The sequence below is a fragment of the Corapipo altera genome, unplaced genomic scaffold, assembly GCF_003945725.1.
Source record: "Corapipo altera isolate COAL_440 unplaced genomic scaffold, ASM394572v1 54, whole genome shotgun sequence".
Classification (NCBI taxonomy): Eukaryota; Metazoa; Chordata; class Aves; order Passeriformes; family Pipridae; genus Corapipo; species Corapipo altera.
The window spans coordinates 5,631,771-5,655,508 of NW_020884902.1; the positions used below are offsets into that span (position 1 = coordinate 5,631,771).

General features: G+C 37.0%; 1 protein-coding gene across 1 annotated transcript in view; it reads left to right on the top strand.

The window, feature by feature from the left end:
- Window positions 1–23,738, top strand: part of FARSB (phenylalanyl-tRNA synthetase subunit beta) — a 36,973-nt gene that overhangs the window by 7,464 nt on the left and 5,771 nt on the right. Inside the window, exons 8-16 of the mRNA XM_027650637.1 lie at window positions 21–91; window positions 1,415–1,476; window positions 1,560–1,611; window positions 3,165–3,226; window positions 3,627–3,834; window positions 4,259–4,339; window positions 6,250–6,342; window positions 7,578–7,695; window positions 12,948–13,100. Coding sequence (XP_027506438.1) covers window positions 21–91; window positions 1,415–1,476; window positions 1,560–1,611; window positions 3,165–3,226; window positions 3,627–3,834; window positions 4,259–4,339; window positions 6,250–6,342; window positions 7,578–7,695; window positions 12,948–13,100 — 900 coding nt within the window. The remainder of the gene's footprint in view (window positions 1–20; window positions 92–1,414; window positions 1,477–1,559; window positions 1,612–3,164; window positions 3,227–3,626; window positions 3,835–4,258; window positions 4,340–6,249; window positions 6,343–7,577; window positions 7,696–12,947; window positions 13,101–23,738) is intronic.

Here is a 23,738-nt window from a genome sequence, read left to right on the forward strand (position 1 = left end):
TTTGTCTTCGCATCTTTTAGGAGATCATACAAAAATAAGCCTGAACACCAGAAATGTGTTTATTGAATGTACAGGCACAGATATTACAAAGGTAAACTAATCTTTCCTGCTTTTGATATGTATTAATATTATTGTTTCCCCTATGGGTGATAGGGCTGCAATACAAAGACCTACAATAACCAGGCATTTACTTCATGGAGCCAGCCTTCCAATTCAGAACGTGTAAGACTGTGGAATTCCCTCAACACAGTTTTAGAGTTGCTCAATAGAAAGCATTCTGTTTTCACAAAATTTTAATTTTCCTGTATCTTTACATGGACAGTAAGTGTTCAGCTTGTATGAGAAAGTAATTTAAGTAAATTAGGAACTGTTTGTTCTTGTTGTGTTCAGCACTTTTTCTAAATCTGAAAGGCTCTGAGAAGAGTAAAATTCACTAAGACTGTCTGTTTTGCCAGAATAGTCTTTGTAAATAATCATTTTGTCTCCTGCTGAAAATTTGGGCTGAGGGAAGGAAGGCAGCAATTTTTCTTCATAGTTATCTTTTTCAAACAGGGATGTTGTGCAAATAGTTGCCAGATTCAAGTCTTTCCATATGCAAATTCTGTAACTCAAAGCTGAAGCATGAAAGCCTAGCAATTATGATTGCCTGTTCTTGAATATAGGTTGTGCATTCATTGAGAGTCTCCCCAAAGTGTGTAACTTGATCCTTAAGAGCAAAACTGCTTTTAACTTACCCTACTACACAATTATATGTTAACAGCACAAATAAATCTGCACGTTGGGAGTGGCTTCTAAGCAAACTAATAAATAACTCCTTCTTGCTACTGCTTGCCTTGACAGTAAAAATAAAAATAGTGCTATTCTGTTTACATGAAGGAAATTATACTGTCAGGCATCAAAAAAAACCCCTTTGTAGGTGGAGAAGTTCATCTGAATCTCATGATTATGTTCTGCTATACTAATCTATTGAAATATTAACTGTAAAACAGAAAAATTTGCAGACAAGGTTATTTGATAATATATTACTAAGCAATGCACAGTCCTTCACCCTCTATGTCCTCACTTGAACTTCAATGAAATGACTAATTAGACTGAAGGTTAGGAAGACCCAGCTCCAAATGGTCATCAAGGCCCTGTGTATCTTCAGAACAGAATTAATAAAAGACAAACCAGTACTTCAGAACCACGAAAACCAAAGGTTTCAAGTTTTTGCACAAACGTCTTTGCGTCAGAAGAAAAACATCCATTAAAATTGAATCTAGTTTTCTACTGCTAGGATTTTGGTTAAGTTATTAGAATAGAATGAAAAGAGCGTAACACAAGATTTACCCTCCCATTTTTTGTTAAGATATTTTGTCTCCTTCAACACAAGTAGATGAGAGATTTCACTGGGATTATTTTCTTTATTTTGTAGGCAAAAATTGTTCTTGATATTATAGTCACGATGTTTAGTGAATATTGTGAGAAGCCATTCACGTGAGTATAAATCTGCAGTCGGAGAGACATTTGGGCCATGTGTTAAAAACATTTTTACTTCCATTTTTTTGTGTCTCTCTCAGTGTTGAAGCAGCAGAAGTAGTTTATCCCAATGGGAAGACCCACATCTATCCGGTAAGCATTGCATTATGATATCTCTGTGTCCTTAGGGAAAGGATTTTATTTACACTTGAGTTTGGTAAGAGTGACATTGGGGGTTTTTTTGTGCAGTGGAAGCATATGCTGGTTCTGAGGTGCAGTAAAAACTCAGCTTGGCACTATCTGTGTATTAGTGAGTCAGAGCCTTCTCTAACCCCATAGAAAATAACTCACTTCCTCTTATCTAGGAAACTCATATGTAGCTCCATTAATTTATAATAAGGCTAAAGATACAGACTTACTCACATAGCTTTGTACACCAGAAAAAAGGGTAGGGTTTAAAGTTACAAGTGGTAACTACTGTTATGTTTTAGAATGCATGTGATAGGAACTTCTTCAGGAAAAAATGAAAACTGCAATCAAAGGTCATAGTCTATGTCTAAAGCCTTTAAAACCTATGTGTTCCAAATCGGGAAAAATTAATTTAGGAAGAGGTTCTTCAGCCTTAAGCCCATGGACAGCTGAAATCAGCCTAAGCATAACTTACTTATCAGATCTGGAAGCTCTAATGCCCTTCAGTTAAAATAACCTTGTAACACTGCATTTTTCAGTCTTTCACTTCATAGACACCAACTATATAAAGGTCTGTAAGGCAGGATGTTGACTTCAAGTGCAGGTTGCCTGCATTCAGAGACCCAGACAGACCTCTTTGCAGTAATGGAGTCTTACATTTTTGTTCTCTTAATAAGTATAAAGAAAGCAATTCCTCGTGTTTCCTGAAAGTAACCAAAGACAGATCTGGTTGAGTTCCTAAAATCAGATATATCAAGCAAGTACAAACTGTTCAGAGGGAAAGTTATTTTTGTTGAGAGGTTTTCTAGTGGTATTTTAGCTTTTTCTTCTTTATAATGTCAGCTTTAATCAACAGAGGAAAGACCTTGAATCCTGAAGAGATATCCAACAAAACAGAAATCTCTGCAGACACCAATGTAGCTTCTCTAGATAAAACAGCGAAAAAAATCCCCAAAGTTTTGTATGCTATGGTTTTTAAGGATGTGTATATCAAGAAGCTTAGAAGCACACAAAATACATAAATACATACAAAATAACTTTCTAAAATATGGTGCAAACTTGCTAAGTAGATACTCGTAGATATTTTTTGCTAATATGGAAATAGAAAATATTCTTTCCTTTTCATCCTAAAAGTCACTTGATCTGTACTAGACTGTGAGATCTCATGCATTCAGTGCTTTAGGGCTTTGACTTAGGGTGAACTGGTGACCAGAAACTTTCAGTGACTCTGTTACTTGCATAGGTCAGAAATTATCAGAAGTTTCAATAACAGGGATTTCATGCTGCATTCAACCTTCTAGCTTAACCAAGACCAGCTTTTGCATCACATACTATAGTATGTTTTCAAGAATCCTGTTACCTTTAAAATACTAGGTTTAGCCCAATACTCCACATTTTCTTCTGTGGATGTCATTTTAATATGGCAGTTAGAAACTGGATTACTAAGATGTCAGCATTGAATCCTCTTAGGTGGAAATGGCAGGCACTGTGTATGCTTAAAAGCTTTCTCTTTTTAGGAACTGGCTTATCGAAAAGAGAAGGTGAAACCTGAAGTCATTAACAAGAAAATAGGAATCAGGTGTGTTATTGCAAATGAAAACAGTTTCCATTAATCATGAAAGAGGTACTAGAAGACACTGATTATTGCATTGTTTTAAAAATGTTTAGATTATGTGACTTTTTTAGTTTATAAAAAATTCAGGGGTAATTTCAATTACTCTGTAAGACTTCTCCTGTTCTCAACGGAAGGGAATGATTCTTTACGGTCCCACAAAACTGTTATGAAGTAAAGAAAAATGACCATCTCTAGAGTCAGAATCTGAGCTGGTTCTGATTGAATGCTAAGTCTATGTGCAGTCCATAAAACATTTGGAGATTCTTTAGGACATAAGGCAATGCAGCAGAAACATTGATTACTTTAAAAAGCCCGTCAATATAGTGCAAAATCCCTAAATTACTACTCTCTTGTTCTGTTTCAGTGAAACTCCATCAAGCCTTGCAAAGCTGCTGACCAGGATGTGTTTGAAGTCGCACGTCATAGGGAATGGGAACCATCTAGAGGTTGAAATCCCTCCTACCAGGGCAGACATTATCCATGCATGTGATATCATAGAAGATGCAGCAATAGCTTATGGTTATAACAACATTCAGATGGTTATTCCGAAAACGTACACCATAGCTAATCAAGTAAGATTGCCCCTTCAAATGAACGCTCTGTTGTCAGTAAATGACTGGTGCATGCCAGAAGGGCTTTGGGGAAAACAGAACCTAGGAATTAAATATTTTGACATGCTTTGCCTTGAGAAGTATTTACCATGGATGGGATACAAAACAGATGCCCCGCTGATTTGAATAAGTCCGAGACCAGTGGTTGCTGGTACTTGAAAAAAGACAGGGTTTAAGTAGGGAACCTGTATTAAATCTCTAACTGGGAGATTCATTTCCTCAGGCAAGCCTAAAGGCAGCTGGCTGATGCTTTCTAAAATTTTAAGCACACAAAGCATAGTCCTTCCTTAGTGAATTCACCGTCATGTAACAGGCAGAATCACCTCGGGGAAAAATAGCAAAGTGCTTTTACATGGAAGCTGAAAACTGTTCTGTTTCATTTTAGCTCCCTCTGAATAAGCTCTCAGAACTTCTGAGACTGGACCTGGCAGCTGCTGGATTCACTGAAGCACTCACTTTTGCCCTGGTATATTATATTGATTTCATACTTTTCTTAGTTGCATGTTGGAACAGCAGTGCAGTCAGAACTGCAGAGGACGGTGTGAAGATATGTTGTTGTATAAATGTACCAGTATTGTCCAGTACTGTTTTGGCAGCTGATTGTTTACTAGTGCTTTGGATTTATAGTATAATATATTTTGTAAGTTTGTAGGTCAGAGAAATTGAATGAATCACTGTTAATGTGGCATGGAGTTTTAAGCATAGAGGGGAAAATAGCTGCTGAAGTACTAGTTTGAGTTTAACTTGATAGGATGAAATTGTAAGACAGCAAGTCTCTCTTGAGACTTTGGTCACCAGTGAAATTCATCACAGTTCTATAATCTGGAAAACAAACATTTATACATTCTGGTATATATACATACTACTACAGTTTAGAGATTACCCAAAACAATAACTATTATTACTTCCTGCAGTGCTGGTATATGACAAAAGTATTCAGACCTGTGGTAGTACTGTGTTGGGGAAACCTGACATATTACATGGTCAAGCTTTTATAGTTTTTCTTATTTATTAATAAATGTAGTTAATTTTTTTCAGCATTGAATAGGTAATATGTTTAAAACATTTAATGTATTACATCGCTACAACTGAAAACCTTTTATGAACTGCAACAGCAGAATTTTTGAAGGTCATGCAGTATATCATGTTATCACATTACATATTTGTATTTCTGCTGTGGCAGGATGAAACCCACAGTCTGCTGTGTCACCAACACTATTAAAACACCAGTGTGAGGCCCATGACTATGATAACTATAATTTATGCTATAACATTCTGTAGCCCAGTGTTATATGATAAACAGTGCTTATGTATTTATGCCCTCAATCTGTTCCTTTGGTTAGATAAATTATACTTGTACACAATAACATTGCCTTCTGTGAGAAGCTTCAATTTAGCCAGAATGCATTTGGTTAAATCACAGCAACATGCTGTAGTTTAGATACACATCTGAAAACTGTTTAACACAGTTTTCTCCTCCTGAGTTCAGCATTCCTTGTGTTGCTTGGGGATTTTTATTATTCAGTCATCCATTTTTTCAGATGGTATCATCTGCTCATTTTTCTCACATTTGGTCTATCAACACACTTTTCAGAGTGCTGCCAGTGCAAAGGGAGCACTTCTGGGAGACTGCAGTATACAAGCAAATCCTCAATTACATGCCTAGTCTGCTATTGGTTTCTCTAATACATTAATAAAGCTATAAATTCTGGAAATCTGAAGGGTGGATCTTATCAGTAGCATCTATTGCTGTATGTGCACAGACAGTGTCTGAGCCTGATAAAGTGAATGCGTATTGTTTTACTGACCAGCATGAAAATACACTCTAGAATAAGGGCATTAAAAACACTCCAATTAAAAAAATTGAAAAGAACAAACTACAGGAGTCCTATGCAGCTCTGAAGATTGAAGTCTTGGCCATAGGACCTGTTTTTCATAGACAGTACTTCACTTGCTCCAAGTTTCCCCCAAAGGATTGTTTTCACAAGAAAGCTCAGGTACAGTCCCTTTACAAGTGTTATTTTCAGAACAAAATACTTCACCCACTGCAAGTCAGGGGGCACAATCTGAGCCTCTGTTTTTAAAACAGATGACAACAATCCATGACAGAAGCTGAAATAAACACTTTTTAAAAAAAAAACCCAGATTTATTTTGCTTAGTAATTAACATTTGTAAATAAACCAGTTTGCCTACTTAATCTTAGGACCAGAGCTTAATTTTTATTACGATTGGTTGTTGCTCATGAGAGCATATATATTATGGGGCCTCAGAGCCAGTGCTACAATTGCACTGTTCATTCTTGATATCAAATTCCATCACTGGCTTGCTGTCTGTTTTAACCACTTGACCTTGGTGGGGTTTTGTCTCGTTTTCAGTGTTCTCAAGAAGATATAGCAGATAAACTTGGCATGGATATGTCTGCAACAAATGCCGTGCGCATAGCAAACCCCAAAACCGCGGAATTTCAGGTGAGGTCACTGACATGGGGAGCAGTATTGTCACAGATTCTGTATTTAAAGAGGAGAGAAAGGAACCAACAGAAAGTAAAATTTATAAACTGGAACTACTTTTCCTACATTAAAGAGGTTGTGTTTATTTACATGCTGAACTTGCTAGCAACCATCTTCTGTTACTCCTTCACTGAGAAACACCTTTTCTGGTGCAAAATACTATTAGCTTTTCAATAAAGTAAAATACCATGTTCTGTGTACAGAATATGGCAAAATTGAGCAGTCTAACTGCAGAAAATTCCAGATGGTTGATCAACTCCCGCATTTAGAAAAATCTATTCAACATAAAAGGAACTATTACACCTGGCAATCCCTAAACTTCCTCAGCTCTGGATAGGAAACACTTGGATATTTTTTTAATTATTAACCATTTTTACTGCTTTGTTGGGGTTGCACAGTCCAGCTGAGTGTGCAGCTAGAACTCCTCATTGATTATGAAAAGTAGGATAAATAGGCAGAAATGCTACAGACCAAGGATAAGTAACTGTGGCTGAGCACATGGTAACTTGACCTGCAGTTGAGGAACACACAGTCACTCCCATCCCTCTTCTGTTAGATTTACTGAATTAGACTCTTCTGGTTTGACAAGTAAAAATGAAAAAGCTGCACTTCTAAGCAACTATTTGAATGGAGAACACAGGAAATGTTACTGTTCCTACAGATAAATTCACAGGTATGACTGTCTCTTGGTTGGTTCTTTGCATACTTTTTCCATGGATTTCAGGTTGTCCCTGACTGAATATATCCATTTTTGTTACTTAGCATATTCCTATATTGCTGATTGGTATCAAGAGGCATAAAGATAGTAGTTTTGATTGCACTTAATATTTCCAAAATAACACTTAGGATTTGCCTTTTGCATAGGTGAGAGTAAATTTCTGGGAATTTTTTGCACTTTACGTGTTATTTTTCTACCCTGCACTGCAGCTCAGGCACCTGTAAAATGGTACCTGTTCTTAAGGTCACATATAAGCTCTTTGAGAAAATGCAGTATAAAGAACATGCAGAGAATCTACATTTTCATGTTCAGTCATTCTAAATCAAAGATGCTTAAACATAAGAGATAAGTGCAGTATTTGCACCTGACTACTTTTAAACTCTTGTTACAAATGAGGAAAAAAAAAAAAGTGAAGAAAACGAACACGAGCTATTTTGGAAGGTATTTGACTTGCAGCATCATGTTTGTCCTGCAGGTGGCACGTACAACCCTCCTTCCTGGGCTGCTGAAAACTATTGCTGCCAACAGAAAGATGCCATTGCCTCTGAAACTCTTTGAGATTTCTGACATTGTAGTAAAAGATCCTAATACAGGTAAGAGAAGGTTCCTCAGAATCTTTGATAGTGGAAATATGCCTACATACCAAAAGGCAATAGTAAGTAAATCTGTATTTACTTAAAAGTAGTAATTTCAATAATAATAGTTATTACATACTACATAGGGGGTTTTATTTATATGCACAGGACAGGAGAGCTTGGTGGGCCAGGCTGGATTTTAGAGTGGCTAGAAACATGGTTCATTTTAGATGTTCTCTCAAAAGTACAAGTTAGGTAGATTGTAAATTTATAGGTATCTAAATATCACTTAAAATCTGTCAAGAAAACAGAAAGACTGCAAGGATAAACACAAGGCAATTTTGCACCAAGAAAGAACCTGCTCTAAAGTGCTTGTGTTGATGCACCTATTTTTACTTGCTCTGATCTAGGGCTCCTTTGGATTCTCATCAGGTATGTAATTGATATTCTTATCAGAGATGTAACTCAGAAGCTACCTGCTGGTAATGTTTTCAAGTGGCACAGTAAAGTAGTAAATACTGAAGCCATGCTGCTGTTACAGTCCTAGAGCCCTGAACCTCTGCAGATGTGCAGTGCTCTGCCAGCTGTAGAGCAGAATGTCTTGAGCCTGGGAATAGCAGGTTGTATTTGCAGACAGATTCTGTCCTGGAGAGCGGTGATTCAGAGGAAAATTTTGGGGTCAGTGTGCCTCAACATGAATCCCTTTTCCATCATCTTTAAACAGGATTGCTTGTATTTGTTTTCCAAAATTATGTTCTGGGAATCTGACAACAGATATGAAGAATGAGATTGGTAGCAGAGATACAGGGTAGAGAGTCTTTATACTTGCTCTTATACAAAGAGCAAGTCTTTGTATAAAACTGTATCAATAAATAAAAAAGCTCCACAGGACAGAACTTCCCCTCTCATCAATAAAAATATTTTCCTTATCTTTCCACTTCATCCAACTATGCTAAGAAAGTGTGGCTGCCCTGTGGTTTGGGCCTCTTTGCACTGATTTCACTGTACATGATCAAAATATCGAATTGCCTTTGTCTGGAAAAATGTATCACAGGAAAATGAAGTGTAAATATAGATTTTTAAGTGTTAAAAATTTTACTGATTAATTTCTTTTTTTATGGTATATTGAGGGAAAAGGAGGGCACAAGCTACAACTTCTGGGCAGAGTTACAAGTCTGAAAGGAGTTTTACCTCTCAGTGAAAAGGGCTGACATTACTTTAAATTCAGCAGTAGAAATGGTTCTGTTGTTTCATTATCTGGTTTCAGATTTTAATGGTTGTGTTTAAAGTATCTGGGATCTGCAAAACAAAGGTTTATGTAAGGCATAAACAAAATGGCAAGTAAATTGCTTTGGTGATGAATTTAATTTGTAGATTACCTTTTTTTTTTTTTTAAAGAAAAAAAAGGAGCTTTGCCAAGCAAAATAAGCAGTTTTAGCAAGCCATATCGACTTTTTTTTATTAAATACAGACAGTTTGGTGGTGCAACTCATTCCTTGTTGGGCATGCAGTTAGCTACAATGCAAAAAACGTGGTACAGATGGCAGAATAGCATCAGCATTCTTCAGGACCAAGAGTGGGGCTGTTTATCTTGGAGTAAGGAGAACATTTACTCTGGCATTATAACATTTGCAGGTTAAATTGTTACTTTTATTTTGTGTGTGTCAAGTGTAGCTCTTGAAGGGTTTCATTTATGTGGATGGCTGTTTAACAGTTCTATGAAGACTGATTTTGTGGTGTGCTTCATTTTGATGGGAATCATTGCATCATATAAAAGTTTTGAGGCAGCAGCTTTGTGCTCATGGGCAGCCCTCTCATGGACTGAGCACTTATAGACTCTGAGCAGTGTGTGAAATTGGTTTTAAGGTTGTGTTTAAAATAAAAACTACTGTCTTTCCCAAATTTACTTCCAAAATTAAACTTGGCCTAATAAACAGTTTGAAAGGGGGGGTGGGAAGAAAGGTAACTCTACAAACACTGAGAAATATGGGATTGTCCTCTCACATATGGAATGAGATTTCCCTCACAAGGCTTATGTCATCAGACTGAGTAATTTAATTTTATTATTTCATGATTTTGGCATGCAGAATTTCCAATTAATAATTTCAAAAGTATGGGTCAAAAGAGTACTGACATTAACTGTATTTGAAATGGCATGTTGTAGTCCTTCATATGTGAATGAACCAGTCTATTTTAAACACACTGGTTTTTAATAAAATACCTTCTTACACAGAACTTGTGCTTACCAAGGTGAATAGAACACATTTCTCTTCAGACATATCTGGAAGAAAGGTTTGATGTATTAAATTAGCAAAATGTGTGCCAGATTTAATGTAACTAAATGGAACCAAATCTGAGCAAAAATTTTTCTTCTCTGGGCAGGAGGAAATGTGCTGATTTTGAATATGTTGCACAATATTTGTGTGGTTAGCTTGTAACACCAGACAGTCTCTTCGGGTAGGATAGTTACACTAGATCAGGGCATAAATCATCATTTTTACCACCGAGCCTGACAGAGAATACCCTTTCACCACAACAAAAGAAATTAATCCATTAAAAAATCACCTCTGACTAGTGATCTTGGAGAATCTGGCAAGCTTATGGTAGCACACATTTGGCACAATTTACATCATTTGTGAGTACAGCTGCTGCCACATTTTGAAGCATTTTTCCAAACTGTCTGGAAGTGTTAGTTGTATGTAGAAAATAGTTTGGAAGGTGAAAAGACAGGTTTAAATGAGCAGGTGTCTCCTTTCAGATCACCAGGTCATTTTTCTGAAGCATCTCTAATTTGGAAGTGAACAGCACACAACTCTGCTTTATCTTCCTCTGTACTCTTTTGGCTCACATGTTCCTGAGCAGCTGCCCATCCTTTAGATTGTTTTTCGGCAGCATCCCCAGGAAGTGCTTTGAAGTCTCAGAAATATATACATATATATATATATGTATTTATAATTTAGGTTGGCAGGCTCATTTGAAAAATAGCAATGTTTCATGGCATGACACAAGAGATCTCTTAAGTGAGTTATAAAGAACTGAAGCATTTCTAACATCTGCCAGCTTTTGCCTACAATTCGTAATAGTTTCTTTTTTCTTCCTATCGCCTGTAAAGAACTTCCTGTGTTGTAATATAACTCTGTAAAGGAGTGAGTTTTATAACACAGCTTTTTTGAGTGCTTGAAAAAGCATTCTTTCCTTTACCAAAGATTTCTAAAGTTGAAAACATGAGGCATAAAAAAATGTTCTGTATGTTTATTTATGATGCTTTAATTAACAATTCTTATCTGAGGACACCATTGACTATCTTAATCATAATGAAACTGAAATTCAGATAGTTGTCACAAAATCTGCTAGCATAATGACTCACAGGAAAAAAAAGGAAATCATTTTACTGAATGTCTAGCCCAAAGAATGTGCTGTCTTAGGGAAGGAAAAAACCTTTTTTTTCTATTCTGTTGTTCAATACAACATTATCGACCATCCATGACTGCATTACTGATTGGTATCTTAGTAGAGCTGGGAAACAGAGACACATGTTATGGGGCTGAACAGTCAGTGTGCTCAGAGCCAAAATCAGATGCTGCCTTTATTCATACTTTCTCTGTAGCCTTTACTTTTTTGTGTTGCCACTTTAACTTCAAGACTGGATTCTGCAGCGTTATTTAACACTGCACGTTATTATCATGATAGGAAAAATATCCTGAGTGACAAAATACAGACTTACTGTCACAGTAAGTTCAGCTTTCAGTGACTGATTAGAGAAGTTGCAGCTGTGTTACCAAGTTGCTGCACTGGAAGCTTTGAATAACTTCTGGCTCAAAAAGGCTGAGCTTTCATCTTGTATGGAGGCTCTGCTCCTGTGTTTTCCTGTACTTTTTAACCTGTATTTCTAGTCATTTGTTAAATGTTTTCCTGTTTAGTTTCTGACAGATTTTTTGTTACTAAATGTTTAGTTGGAGCAAATAAACAAAGTGTAAATTTCATTTACTCTCTAATTTCTTATGTGGTAGATAATAACAGTTCAGGAAACACTCATGACTGTGAAAGTTTCTGTTGCTATTTCAGCTCACCCTGTGTCATGCACGAAGATTGGCTATGGGGAGTCAGACCAAAGCTCATTTAGCCCAGTGCCCTGCCTGTAACTCCTGCTAAAAGTGCTTGTCAGGGGAGAAGCATGAGAGCAAGTACACAGAAATAATTCTTTCAGAGAGCTCCCTGTTGTCTGGCCACGAGTAGCTCAGGGACTTCCCAACATAACACGGTTCTTTGTGCTAAGAAGTAGTAGATTTATCTGCTATGAACTTCATCTGCCTCCTCAGAGCTGTGTAAGCTCCTGGCACCCACAAAATCCTGTTGCAGAGAAGTTTCGCTACTTCACTCTATGCTGCCTGAAGAACCCAGTCCTTTTCTTGTTTCTTGCTTTGGGTTTGGTTCCTCTTGACTTTAATGAAAATGCTGAAACCCCCTCAAAAGTAGACCACGGTAGTCCTAAAGAGTGTGTAGTGCAATGAAGTAGCCTCAAAGTACAACAACATACTACCACATACTAATTTTGAAAATTTAAAAAGAGGGAGACCTATTTTGCTGAAATCAATAATGTAAGAAGGAATAAGGCAGGGTTTTTGCTTAAGGAATTGTCAAAAGTGGGAGATAATTGTTCAGTCACTGTCTTGAGTTTGTGTGGTGTAGCACAATTTTCATAATCACTTGGTTTCAGGGATATCCAAGATGATCACAAAAACCATCAGTTGTGATTTGAAACCCTCTGTGAATTTAGATCTTTTTACAGATCACCACGCTAATGTTATTACTCATGTCAGGTTGTGGGCTGGTTTTTTTGTAGTGGCAGTTGTTCTGCAGCCAAGTTCTATAAAGATTTAGCTTTCCCCTCAGCATCACAGGTTTCTCTATGCTTACTGAGTATTTGCATTTTGGCTAGTCCATTTTAAATTTCTTTAACACTTAACTATATGCTTGGTACCTGTCACTGCACAGAAGATACTCCTGTGTAACAACCCTCTTTCCTGCCCAAGGAATAGAGTACTTTAAATCTTTCTTTACATTTCGGACTATGAGAGTCCAGTGGGTTAAAGAAATACCATTATTTCCTCAGATTACATGACAAGTGTGTCAGAGAAGCCATTTTACATATTTATTTCTCCTTTCAACCACAAGTGCCTCACAGTACAGCAGAAGAAAACTGATGCAAAAGGCAAGGTTGAAAGTGTGATAAAGTTCCCAGATAGAGTAATTGTTTCCTCCTCCTTCAGATGTCGGTGCAAGAAACTACAGACATTTATGTGCGATTTACTACAACAAAAGCCCAGGCTTTGAGATCATCCATGGTTTGCTGGACAGGATCATGCAGGTTCTGGAAGTACCACCAAATGAAGAGAATGGCTACACAATCAAGGCAACTGAAGGTAAGGAAGACAGAACTGAAGTGTACAGCAGAGGTTGTTCCGCAGCTCAAATGTTCCTCTACAATCTGAGGTGAATTTTTGGTTGTTCTCAGCAGTAGACACTAAAGATTAATATCATTATATATGCTGTCATTTTGAGGCATGATGAAATGATAGTGAAAAGGCATTAATGGCATTCACTGATTGTAAGATGGAATTGCTGTCTTTCTGTGAGCTATTCTGAGTAGTTTTATGTAGTTTGTGAGTTGACAGCCTTTTAAGGAGACTTATAGTAAAGCAAATGCCATGAGCATCATGGACTGTTTATAACAAATTAATCTGCTGATGGCAAGGGTATGTAGGAATTCACTGAACTGATGAATATGCCAGGCACCCACTGTATGCTCCTTGGATAACAGAGGCTGGAAAAGACAACTTCTCACACCTTATCTTTTAGTTTAGAGCTTTATCCATAGCTTTTTTTCCTGTAGGTACGTTTTATTTATACATTCATATGAAGGTACATGCCTTATATATCTTTTATTCAGTCTTTGAGACTGACCCTGCTGTTTAGACAGTTTTATAACAGCCCTCTTCCTTCTCCATACAGGGTGAGCTGCATATGAATTAAAAATAACATCCTTAAGTGCAGAATCTCCTCTGTGTATGTGCCTGTGCATGTAAGAGAGAAAGCAAGCAGGTTGACCTGATTCCTTCATTGAGAAAGCATAGGTTGATGGAAGAGAGCAAGCACCAGCACTCATCTATTCTGCTGCCTAAAATAACAGCATAGAAAATACAAAATAGAAAAGCAAGACTGCAGGGATGGCAACTATGATTCTTCCTACATGTCATGCACTGATGTCCAGAGATAGGAGACACTGACTCAGCTTGCAGAAGTGCCTCCATTCTGCACTTCCTGGAGCAGAGGCACAGGGTCCCTGACAGCCTGACCAAGCTCGCCTGTTCACAGACCTTTAATGGAAAATTGTCAGATATCCCTGTTCTGCAGTGTGCTGCCAAGAAGCCAAACATCACACTTCAGCTAAGCAGTCTTCTGGCACTTCAGTGCACACTTCTATCAAATGTACTGACACATCTTCCCTCTTCTTTTTTTAAGAAAGTACTGTTTTGCTCAGTATTATTTAGACAGACTCTCAAAGAGTTTAGTAGAATATTGCTAATAGGATTCCCAGGTTGACCAGAGGAATGTTTAATACAATTATACTTCTTATTCTAATTCTACCAAGCACAGAATGGGTAAGCAAAGCTTCATATTTGGAAAGGGGGTGTGGTAGTGGGGAGTTAGAAGAGCCTCTGGGAGCTGGGTACTTGGCTGTCATTGAAGTTAAAACAAACTGCTGTACACCAATTAAAACTCTTCTGTAGCTGCTTTTTGAATAGACATATCAAGAATTTGCTTTAATACTGAAAAATATTTGCAAGTGGTTTTATATTCTGTATTGTAACATTTCAGCTGGCTGCAAGAAACAGGAAAAAGATCTCAAAAATAATCCTAACACAGGGAAGAAGTTATTTCTAGATATTAGTGCTGCTCAGTATTCCTGATGCTGTGAGATTTGTAATGCTCATTCAAAATCCCTGCATTCTCATGACATTACTCCACAATGCATTTAGTGTAAAGGGTGGATTATGCCTTGTCATGTGCAATATATTACAAGCAGTTTTGTGGCTGTTGGCTATAGCCAGAAAAAAGCCTCTACTACTTTCTGTTTCATCAGTGATTCAGAAACTCTCGTGGGATGGCACATAGATTCCTTGCAGTTCTCCTGACATTGGAATTTAACCTTGGTAACAATGCAGATGCCTGATACTCCAATGCCATAGCAAATGCAGTGTCACTGAACCAACTTATCTTCAAAGACCTTCACTGCTGAGATGGTTGGAAGTCAAAGTAGTTGGGGAATTTTGTTTGGGGCTTTTTGTTGTTCGTTTGTTGATTATTTTTGGGTTCTTTTAAACTTGCTTCACAATCTGTCAATTGAGCATGTGCCAGAGTGAAAATGTCAGCAGATGACAGAGTAAGGTCAATTGCTGAATGAAAAAAAAAGATATCCTGTAACATCTTAAAGAGACTGCAGGATACTGAAATAATTCATGAGAACACTGCAAGTTACTTCAGAGGTTTTAAATCAGGACATTACACATGGCAGGGATTTTTAGATGCATCTCTATGGAGCCTGGTTTTTTATTGCCTGTGCCAAATCTAAAATTTATACAGTGAGAAATGGGTTTATCCTGTGACTGGATTATTCTCTGATTTAGAGAGATTTAGAGGTACTTTCTCTGTATGTAATTTTAAGCAAAACTTGAGACTAGTGAGCAACAGAGTGTAAAAGTAGGGTTTTAGTCCAGTTGTTTTTATTCCTTGTGTAACTGATTAAAATAGTTCCAGTGATTATTGAAAAACATTACAGGGAATAAAATATTGCTCTGAACGAACAACTGAGAATCATGGCTAGGCTTTGTGAATGAAGATTTGGGGAACAACTGAGAATAGATAGAGATGTATTGGGGACATGTTTGTCACTTTTCCAAATTCACTTTGAAAAATGAAATGCCTGTACTGTAGTCCTGTTTGGTCCATATGTGCAAATCATGGTTATTTAAGCTCCTTCTGTTCCACCAACACCTAAGTGCCCTGTGATTTGACCTTAAGGTCAGAGTCTTTTTGCCTTCGTAGCAACACCTGTGAAAAAAGTACAGATGCTAGAAAATATGGGTGAAATTGTGATGTTCCCCTGGCCTTTGCACTAGGGTTTTGTGTAATCTGAGCTAGGTGATAAATGGAGAAGAGCTGTTTAGAGCAGCCTTAAGGAAGAGAGGGTTTTGAGTGACTGAATTCAAAGATTTCAACATACATTTGGCACTCATTGCCTTTCAGTTTCTTAAAAGTTACTAATGAGACCTTTTGGTTTTTTTCTTATTACCTCTAAACATACAAAATTAAAGTTTTAAAGGCAGAATTCTGAAATACAACCCATTGTTTTAAAATGCACAGAATTAACTTTTTGATGTGGTAGTGAATCCTACTGGCCAAGAAAAGCATTTTAGTTTTTCTCTTTGTTTTATGGCATAGGCATCCATAATCAAACATAGATTTGAGAAGAGTACAATCATTGCATCAATCCTCAAATTTGTATGTGCTCCATAATAAAAAATTTTTGCATAAAACTTTTGAGATTTTAACCAGTTCCATACCATTAATAAAATGTAAAGATCAGTGTGAATGTGTATGATTAGGAGGTAAACAAATAGAGTCAAACTTTTTAAAATATAAAAATATGGGTAGAAAAAGACAACAAAATATGGTCATATGTTGTCAGGTGATTTCATAACATCATTAAATTTTTAGTTCACTTTCATTGGTTTCAGTTCCCTTGAATTGAAAACTGGAGGCATTCTGATTATTGTATTGGAAGGTATTCCTAATTTCAAGTTTTAATCTCTTCAGGAATGGGTATGTTTTCTGCAACATTTTAGTGATCCTGTGCTTCTGGATGACCATCTGAGATGACTATTTTCTTCCAGAATTCAGGACAATGATCACAGGAGGTGCTGTTAATCATGGGATTTGGGTCCATAGTAAAGTCTTACTTAGGCTAAGAAGAATAAAGAAGGGCTTAGTAAATACTGACAGCAGATTATATATCACAGTCTTCAAAGGAGTGGTGTGAAGTCTAAGGTATAATTATCCTCACTCTTAATGTAACATTTAGAATGACTGTCCCTTATTTAAGGAAGAAACCCCTCGTTTTACAGTAACTTTGAAGCGTCCCCATACTTTGCAAATGAAATGTAATTGGGCACAAACTGTTTTAAAAGGGAAACAATATCCCTATTTTATAAAAAAGAAGCAATTTGACAGGTTCACAAAAAGTGAAAAATCTATATATAAAGAAAAAACCTATATATATATATATATATGCATGGATACTGCTTCACTGTCTCCCCCAACTGCCTTCCATGGTAAAACTGAAGTAGCATTCATTCATGTGAAAACAAACAATCCCTGAATAGTGTCAGCTTGTGACATGAGCTACTTTTTTGTACATGATTGATTCTTATGGATCTCAGCTAACTCTTGGATTTATTAATATTTTTTTTAACTAAATGTTCATGCCATTCATTCTTTTAGGGTAATCATCAGCTTAGCAAAGCTGGGAGGTCAGTCTGTATTCAGTATAAACATGTGCATAATAAATGCATACTAACTCTTGCTTCATTCAGTAACTGACAATTGTCTTTAAAAAAAAAAAAAAGAAACTGCACTCCCTTCTTTTTACTGCCCTTATTTAATTAAATGAAAGGTATGGTAAAGTGTAGAAAATTTTAATTCCACAGTAAATCATAGTAATAGCTTCTCATTTAGTAAGGTTTAGCTGTGAAATTAGAGATGTAATAGTTATCTCCATAACTAAGAACATCAGTAAACATTTGCTTTTATAATAATAATTATACAATAAACAACTTTAAAAGAAGATTTAGACCATGAACCTCAATTCACAAGACAAGAGGAGGGAAATCTGGGACTAATTCGAAGTTAGGTGGATAGAATTGAACCACAGCATCTATCTCTGGTGATCAGTTTAAACTGGGAGACTACAGTCTGTACAGATGTTTAATGCCCATGTTGAACTTGGCATTATTGATGCCTGGTTTATTTTAAGAAATTGTAGCTTGATGGCTTTTAATGGCAATCCTGGTCTTTCAGCTTTCAGTGTCTTGGCAGCCACTGCATTGCTCACAGATGTCAACAATTGTCTATTTACTCACAGATAACTAAAGGACATGTGCCAATTTTACTATGAAGCCTCCAGATATCATTTCTGACATACTAGGAGATGTCAGACAATTCTTGATCCATTTAACTGGCATTCAGAAATAGATACTTTATAGGTGCTATTGCATCCTTGTAATTGTATTTATAGTATTTCAGATTACAAGTTTGGTAGATAATCAGGTTTGTTTGAAAACATCTGTTCTCAACAAAAACATATCAGCTGGTAATTCAATGTATTCGAGTCCTCTTCATTTCACATTTGCCAATTCCCAAGATTTATTTTTTTGTCACCCAGGATCAATCTGGATCATCCACCTTGGAATACTGGCACTACATTGATGTTTTTCTAGTACTACTGAATTCTCAGTATTGTTACTGTAAGTTAACAGCAGTAGGCAGGATATTTGCTTTGAGAACTGTATCATAATTCTGACACCTAAGACTCCTAGTGTCTCAGAAACATCCTAATCCTGGTAGATGTAACCAGATATATTCTTAATTTTTTTCATATTCAAGAATACCTTTCCCCCCTGCCAGGTGAAAAGAAATATTTATTAAAAACCTAATACATTTCTGTCTCATGAAAAGTTCAGCCAGTCTTGTTAGCAAATGAAAGTGCTGTACCTACAATTTGTTTCCAGTACTCTTAAAAATCTTTCTAATACAGTCTTTATTGCAGCCAGTCATTAATCTTTCCTAATTTTTTCAGTTCCTTGATGAACTTCAGCCACTGTTATTAGTCACATTTTATCCACTGCAATTTATTTCTCTCATTCTTGTCTGTAAGTAGCTTTTCTGATTTTTGACCACATTCACTTCAGCACTAAATATGAATATTTAAAAGATATTCCTGTTTTTTGGTTGTGGAGCTGGTAGTACTCATTTGTCAAATAAATTGTTTGTGAAGATCTCCTGATCTGCCACTCCTGTTTCTCTGTTTAGTTCCCTCCTGGTCTCACAGTCGGCTTCATGAATTAACAACACAAGTAAGGACAGGTGCCTTTTTCTCTTTTTTCCCCTTTTTTTTTTTTTTTCCTCCAAATCTGACACTGCTTTTAATACATTTAAATGTATTACCACAATTCTGCAAGGGGTTTGAGGAATTCCAGCACTGATCATCAAAATGGCTTAATTATAAGGCATCTTGCAAACTTGGATGTTTGTCACTAGTTCTTGTGGCTTTTCCAGTGTTGGCCACTACTTTGAGATCTAATGAATTTCTAACTAATTTCTTATCCTTTTTACCTGAGCAGTTTTTCTGTAGCATCAAGGAAGCTTAGTTACATGAAGAACTGAAAGTTAAATTGTCTAATAAAGTGGGTGTGGGTGCTCACTTGGTATCCCTTTAAATTGTCTGTTATCTCTGCTCTTTATCTTCTTTCTGTAATACAGGTCTTCAGATTTATAGGAACTAAATCACTACATATTTAAGCCAAGCTTATTTCTGTTTTATCTAATATCTTCCCACTCTAGTGCTAATGCCTCGATTTTGGTTTTAAATGCATTAATACCCAAGGAGGTACCCAGGGCAGATATGAAATGGGAGAGTTGCTTATTTAGCCAAAACAGGAGTCTCCAGTGTCTGGAGTTTCTCCAGATAAACCTGGTTTATCAAACTTTGACAGCACAGTCTGGCACTGGACATCTCAGAGGTGTCTAGATGTTGGAAGTGATATAGGTAGGCCAAGCAACACAGAGTTTGTGGCAAAACCCATAGTTTGATTTTAGAAATAAGTCTCACTTCATTCCTTTGTGTTATACTGTTGATTTTTGTTATGAAAAAGAGGCTCTCAGAAGTGGGTTTGAGAAGGGCTTTTTCCATACCTGTGGCCATTTCAGCTTCTCTCTAAAAGTTTTTGAATGTTCCTTGCCAATACCCTTTGAGTATAATCTGTTTGTACAGCACTTATCCCCAAAAGTTGTATCAGTTAGAGGGAAAAATGCCTTATTTTAGCACAGCTTGGGATAATAAAAGGTTTTACGGGCTTTGACTTCTTTGTCTTTTAAACTTTCATCACCAAATTATGTTTGAGACACTTTTTTCCCCGCATATGAAATAAAATAAATTCTATTAGAAAAGAAAGGAAGCTATTTGTTTCTCAAACCCAGAAGATTATTTCAGAAGAAAAACTCCTTTGAACTGACTAATTTAGAAGTTTGTGTCCTGTGGTATAATCCCCCTGTAGGGAAGGGGAGGGGGAAGGGAATAAATCTGCAAAGGTAGAACTACAAGAATACTGCAAGCAGAAGTGTCAAGTCAGTTTGGAAAGACACACAAGCTACCTTATACCTTCCTCTTTTTGCAGGTACTAATACAGATTACAATGTTGTTCTTCCCATTGCATTTTATTCTGACAGATTAGGGGTGCTTCAAGAAGTGGTAGCATTTGTCATGACAGTTAAGAATTTTCATTTTCTATTGGTTTTTGTAAATTCCCTGAACCATCTAAATCACTGGCATTTGTGTTCCTTGAGCCTGAGGTGTCAGTGTCTTCTCCCTGACAATTCTCTGCTCTGCTGCTATTCCCTTACTGGGGGAATAAACTCCTCACAGTTTAATTCTTCTTTTTCCACCCCAAAGGCAACTCTCTTTTTTAATCACACATCATAACAAGTCTAACAGATAAAAATATTTCTTGCATCAAGAGTTTTAAATGTCTGGCACAGCTTTATATAATTATAGATTTAGGTAATTTCCATGTTTTCTGTCTGTTTCCTTACATTTTTAAATAGAAAATTACTTCTTAATCATAAACTATATTTTTAATGTTGCAAAGGCTTCTCTAGAAAAGAAATGATTCATCCAAGCAGAAATAGCAGCAATAGCACATCTCCTTTCTCAGTGAACAGGGGCAGTGATCTAAGCACTTGAGGGTCAGGGTGTTTGATCCTTCAATTCCATTTTCACCTGCACAGCCTGCTATAGCTAGAGGCAAACTAAGTGTGCATATGCTTTCATTTTCACTACCATATTAATATTAATGCCAGCAAATGTGAGCATGTCAATTTTATGCTTTATAGTTAAGCAGTTCTCCAGTCTGGTGTGATTTTTCAACTGTGATACGGGAGCAGAGGGGCAGTACTTCAAATTTAATCTTACTTTTTTTTTTAATGTCTGCAATTACATTTTAAACAGGAATTTGCAAGATATTGGCTCAAAGTTTTAGATCAATGTGAATGCAGGTTCCAAAGACTTCTGTTGCCCGTGGTGGAGGAACTGACTTTTATCTTGCTTGTGGTCTATATGTTAGAAAACAGTAGATAAACAAAGAAATGCTGAGCTAGGTCAGACTGAGCCCAGTACCTGTGTTGGGCACAGACCCTCCTGGTTTGGGACCTGAAGCAGAGCAGCCATATTTGTGCCAGGCCCTGGTCTTGGGCGAGCTCACACTCAGCCAGTTCAGGCGTTTCTGTTCCTGGTGGAGCAGCCGTGGTGCTCCAGCCCCAAGGCCTTGGTTTTGCAACAGAAACCCTAGCTGCTAAAACTTGAGTGATTAACAGTTCCACTGACTGCTGGAGTTCATCTTTTCATTATGTATTATTCCATGCTAGTTTGTCAAGTCATTTCCTGAAGGGCATGAAATGTGGTAGCTGTGAAAGCCAACATCAGGTGGCTGTTAGTTATCTCAGCAAGTGATGTCAGGTCACTGGGAGGGGAGGGCAGCTCGATCTGAGACATGAAGTGATTAAACAACATACAAACTAAGTGTGACATACTAAAGTAGACTTGCAGACTGACTTAGTGCTGGTTCTCGTTATTCTCTAATGCTTGTGTGAAAGCAGAGCCTAAAAGCTAAAACTGCTGCCTTACTGTGAGTACATAAAGTTCTACCCCCTACCATAAGGAATATGGTTTATTGTTTCCTAGTTTCTGACAGACTGTGATGTTTGCAAGGATGAATTATTCCTTTAGATATGCAAAGAGAGATAAAAAACAGTCATGGAACAGAAAGGAATTAAGTTTTTTAATACTGAAAGCTTTGTGTTCTCTGACTCAAGTGAAATAGCAAGACATCTAAAAAAAATAAAAAAAAAAAAAAGAGTGAGCTTTATCTGGGATTAGGAATTCCCTAGTTTTATCAATACAATACCAGCTTAGATTTGTGACTTTTAGAAAAGGCAAAGTATAACATTTCAGATAAATCTGGATAAATCAGATAAAACAGGCCTAAAAGCAAAGATTAGCTGTATAATGGTAACTCTGCAGTGCAGCTAAACTCCAGTGTAGAATTGCTGTTTCTCACAACTGCCCCACAAATGCAAAGTTTTTGAGCTTTAGACACAAACACTGATTTCTAGAAAAATACATGGAATTTGACAGATTTCTTTCTAGGTCTCCTACTGTAGTTTTTCTGTATGCAGTATTTAAACAACCACCCTGGTACTCCAGCACTGAATAAGAGAATCACTGTTACCCAAATCAGTGACCCAAAATGTCTGTGTTCCTTTAGCCTCAGCATCCACCCAAATATTACTCTCCATTAGGAAAGGCAGGAACACAGTGATAACAGTTTAAGTATCTGAGACTGCTGTAATCCTGAGGATAACATGGGCAGATAAACAGGTTCTCCAAACCTATTGCATTCTTGAACCATTTCCTGACATCCAGCAACACCAAACAGCCCCTGTTTCTAGAGCAATAATGAAAAATAAGTCAGGCTTATAGGGTTGTAGTATGACATAGAAGAGTTAATTTTTCTCACATCCTCCCTGAGATACAAATTAATAAAAACACAGCCATTGACTTAGTTGTAATATGAGAAGATGATTAATTGACTGACCACTGCAGATTTGTGGATGATTCTCCATGTTCCCTAGTCCTATTGTCTGCACAAGGACTCTAATATTCAGCTCTATTTTTGGATATCTAGTGTACCAGTCCAGGTAAATAATTGACTGTCTCTTCTGTTATGCCCTGTATGAGGAGGCTTTTGAAAAAGGAGGTTGTCAGAATGAAAAATGTCCTTTAGACAAGGACATATTCATTCCCATCATAAGGATATTTCTTCTGTCATTTTTTTCAGGTGTTAATTATTTTCCTGAGGGGGAGAATTAAGGCACATACCTGAAATTTGATTGTACTAATTTGAATTTCCTGATGTGTCATTACAGTTAGGTGTGATCTGGGGAGTGGCAGTTGTTGTGGCACAGCTGTAGTCAGGATTTACAAACCAAGGGACTAAAGTTAATAAATATTCTACTGTTCCCAAATTATGTTTTTTCTGGGCATGAGAATATAAGAGGGAAGAACTGCAGACACTGTGCAACTTAAAAGAACAATTGATCTCAATGTGTTCCAAAAATCATGCCAGATTTGAGATACCTGTGATTTAAAAAATTAGCTGAAGGTAAATTATCCCACAAAGAGATATGATTTTGAGGTTGCTGTTTTGCATAAGGTTCTGGGAGCTTGGCTGCACTGTGTGCATGGGCAAGAAAAGGTGCCTTTTAAAACACTGCCCAGTCTGATAGTGTCCTCTGACTCTGCATTCGATTTGTATTATCTGCCAAAAGAAAGAATTGGTTGAAAGTGTGAAGAACCTGATCCTAAAACCAACATCTAACCTCACAAAACTAAATTCCACTCAGTCCAGCACAGGCAAAATACTTCACCAGGTGAGTCAGGATGAGGTAGTGAAAGGGCAGCTGGATGACTAAAGGGGAGGAGAATTAAGATGAAAGACTACTGAGGCCAGATGAGCTCTGCTCTGTTACCTTCTTAAGCTTCAGCTTCCAGTGTTCCTTCAAATTACAGGAACAAACAAGTGGGTTTGAAGGCTTAGTGCAACTGTAGGCCTATAATACTACTTTAATCTATTTCTTTTTGAAAGGAAGGGAGAGTAAGGTAGAGAAAA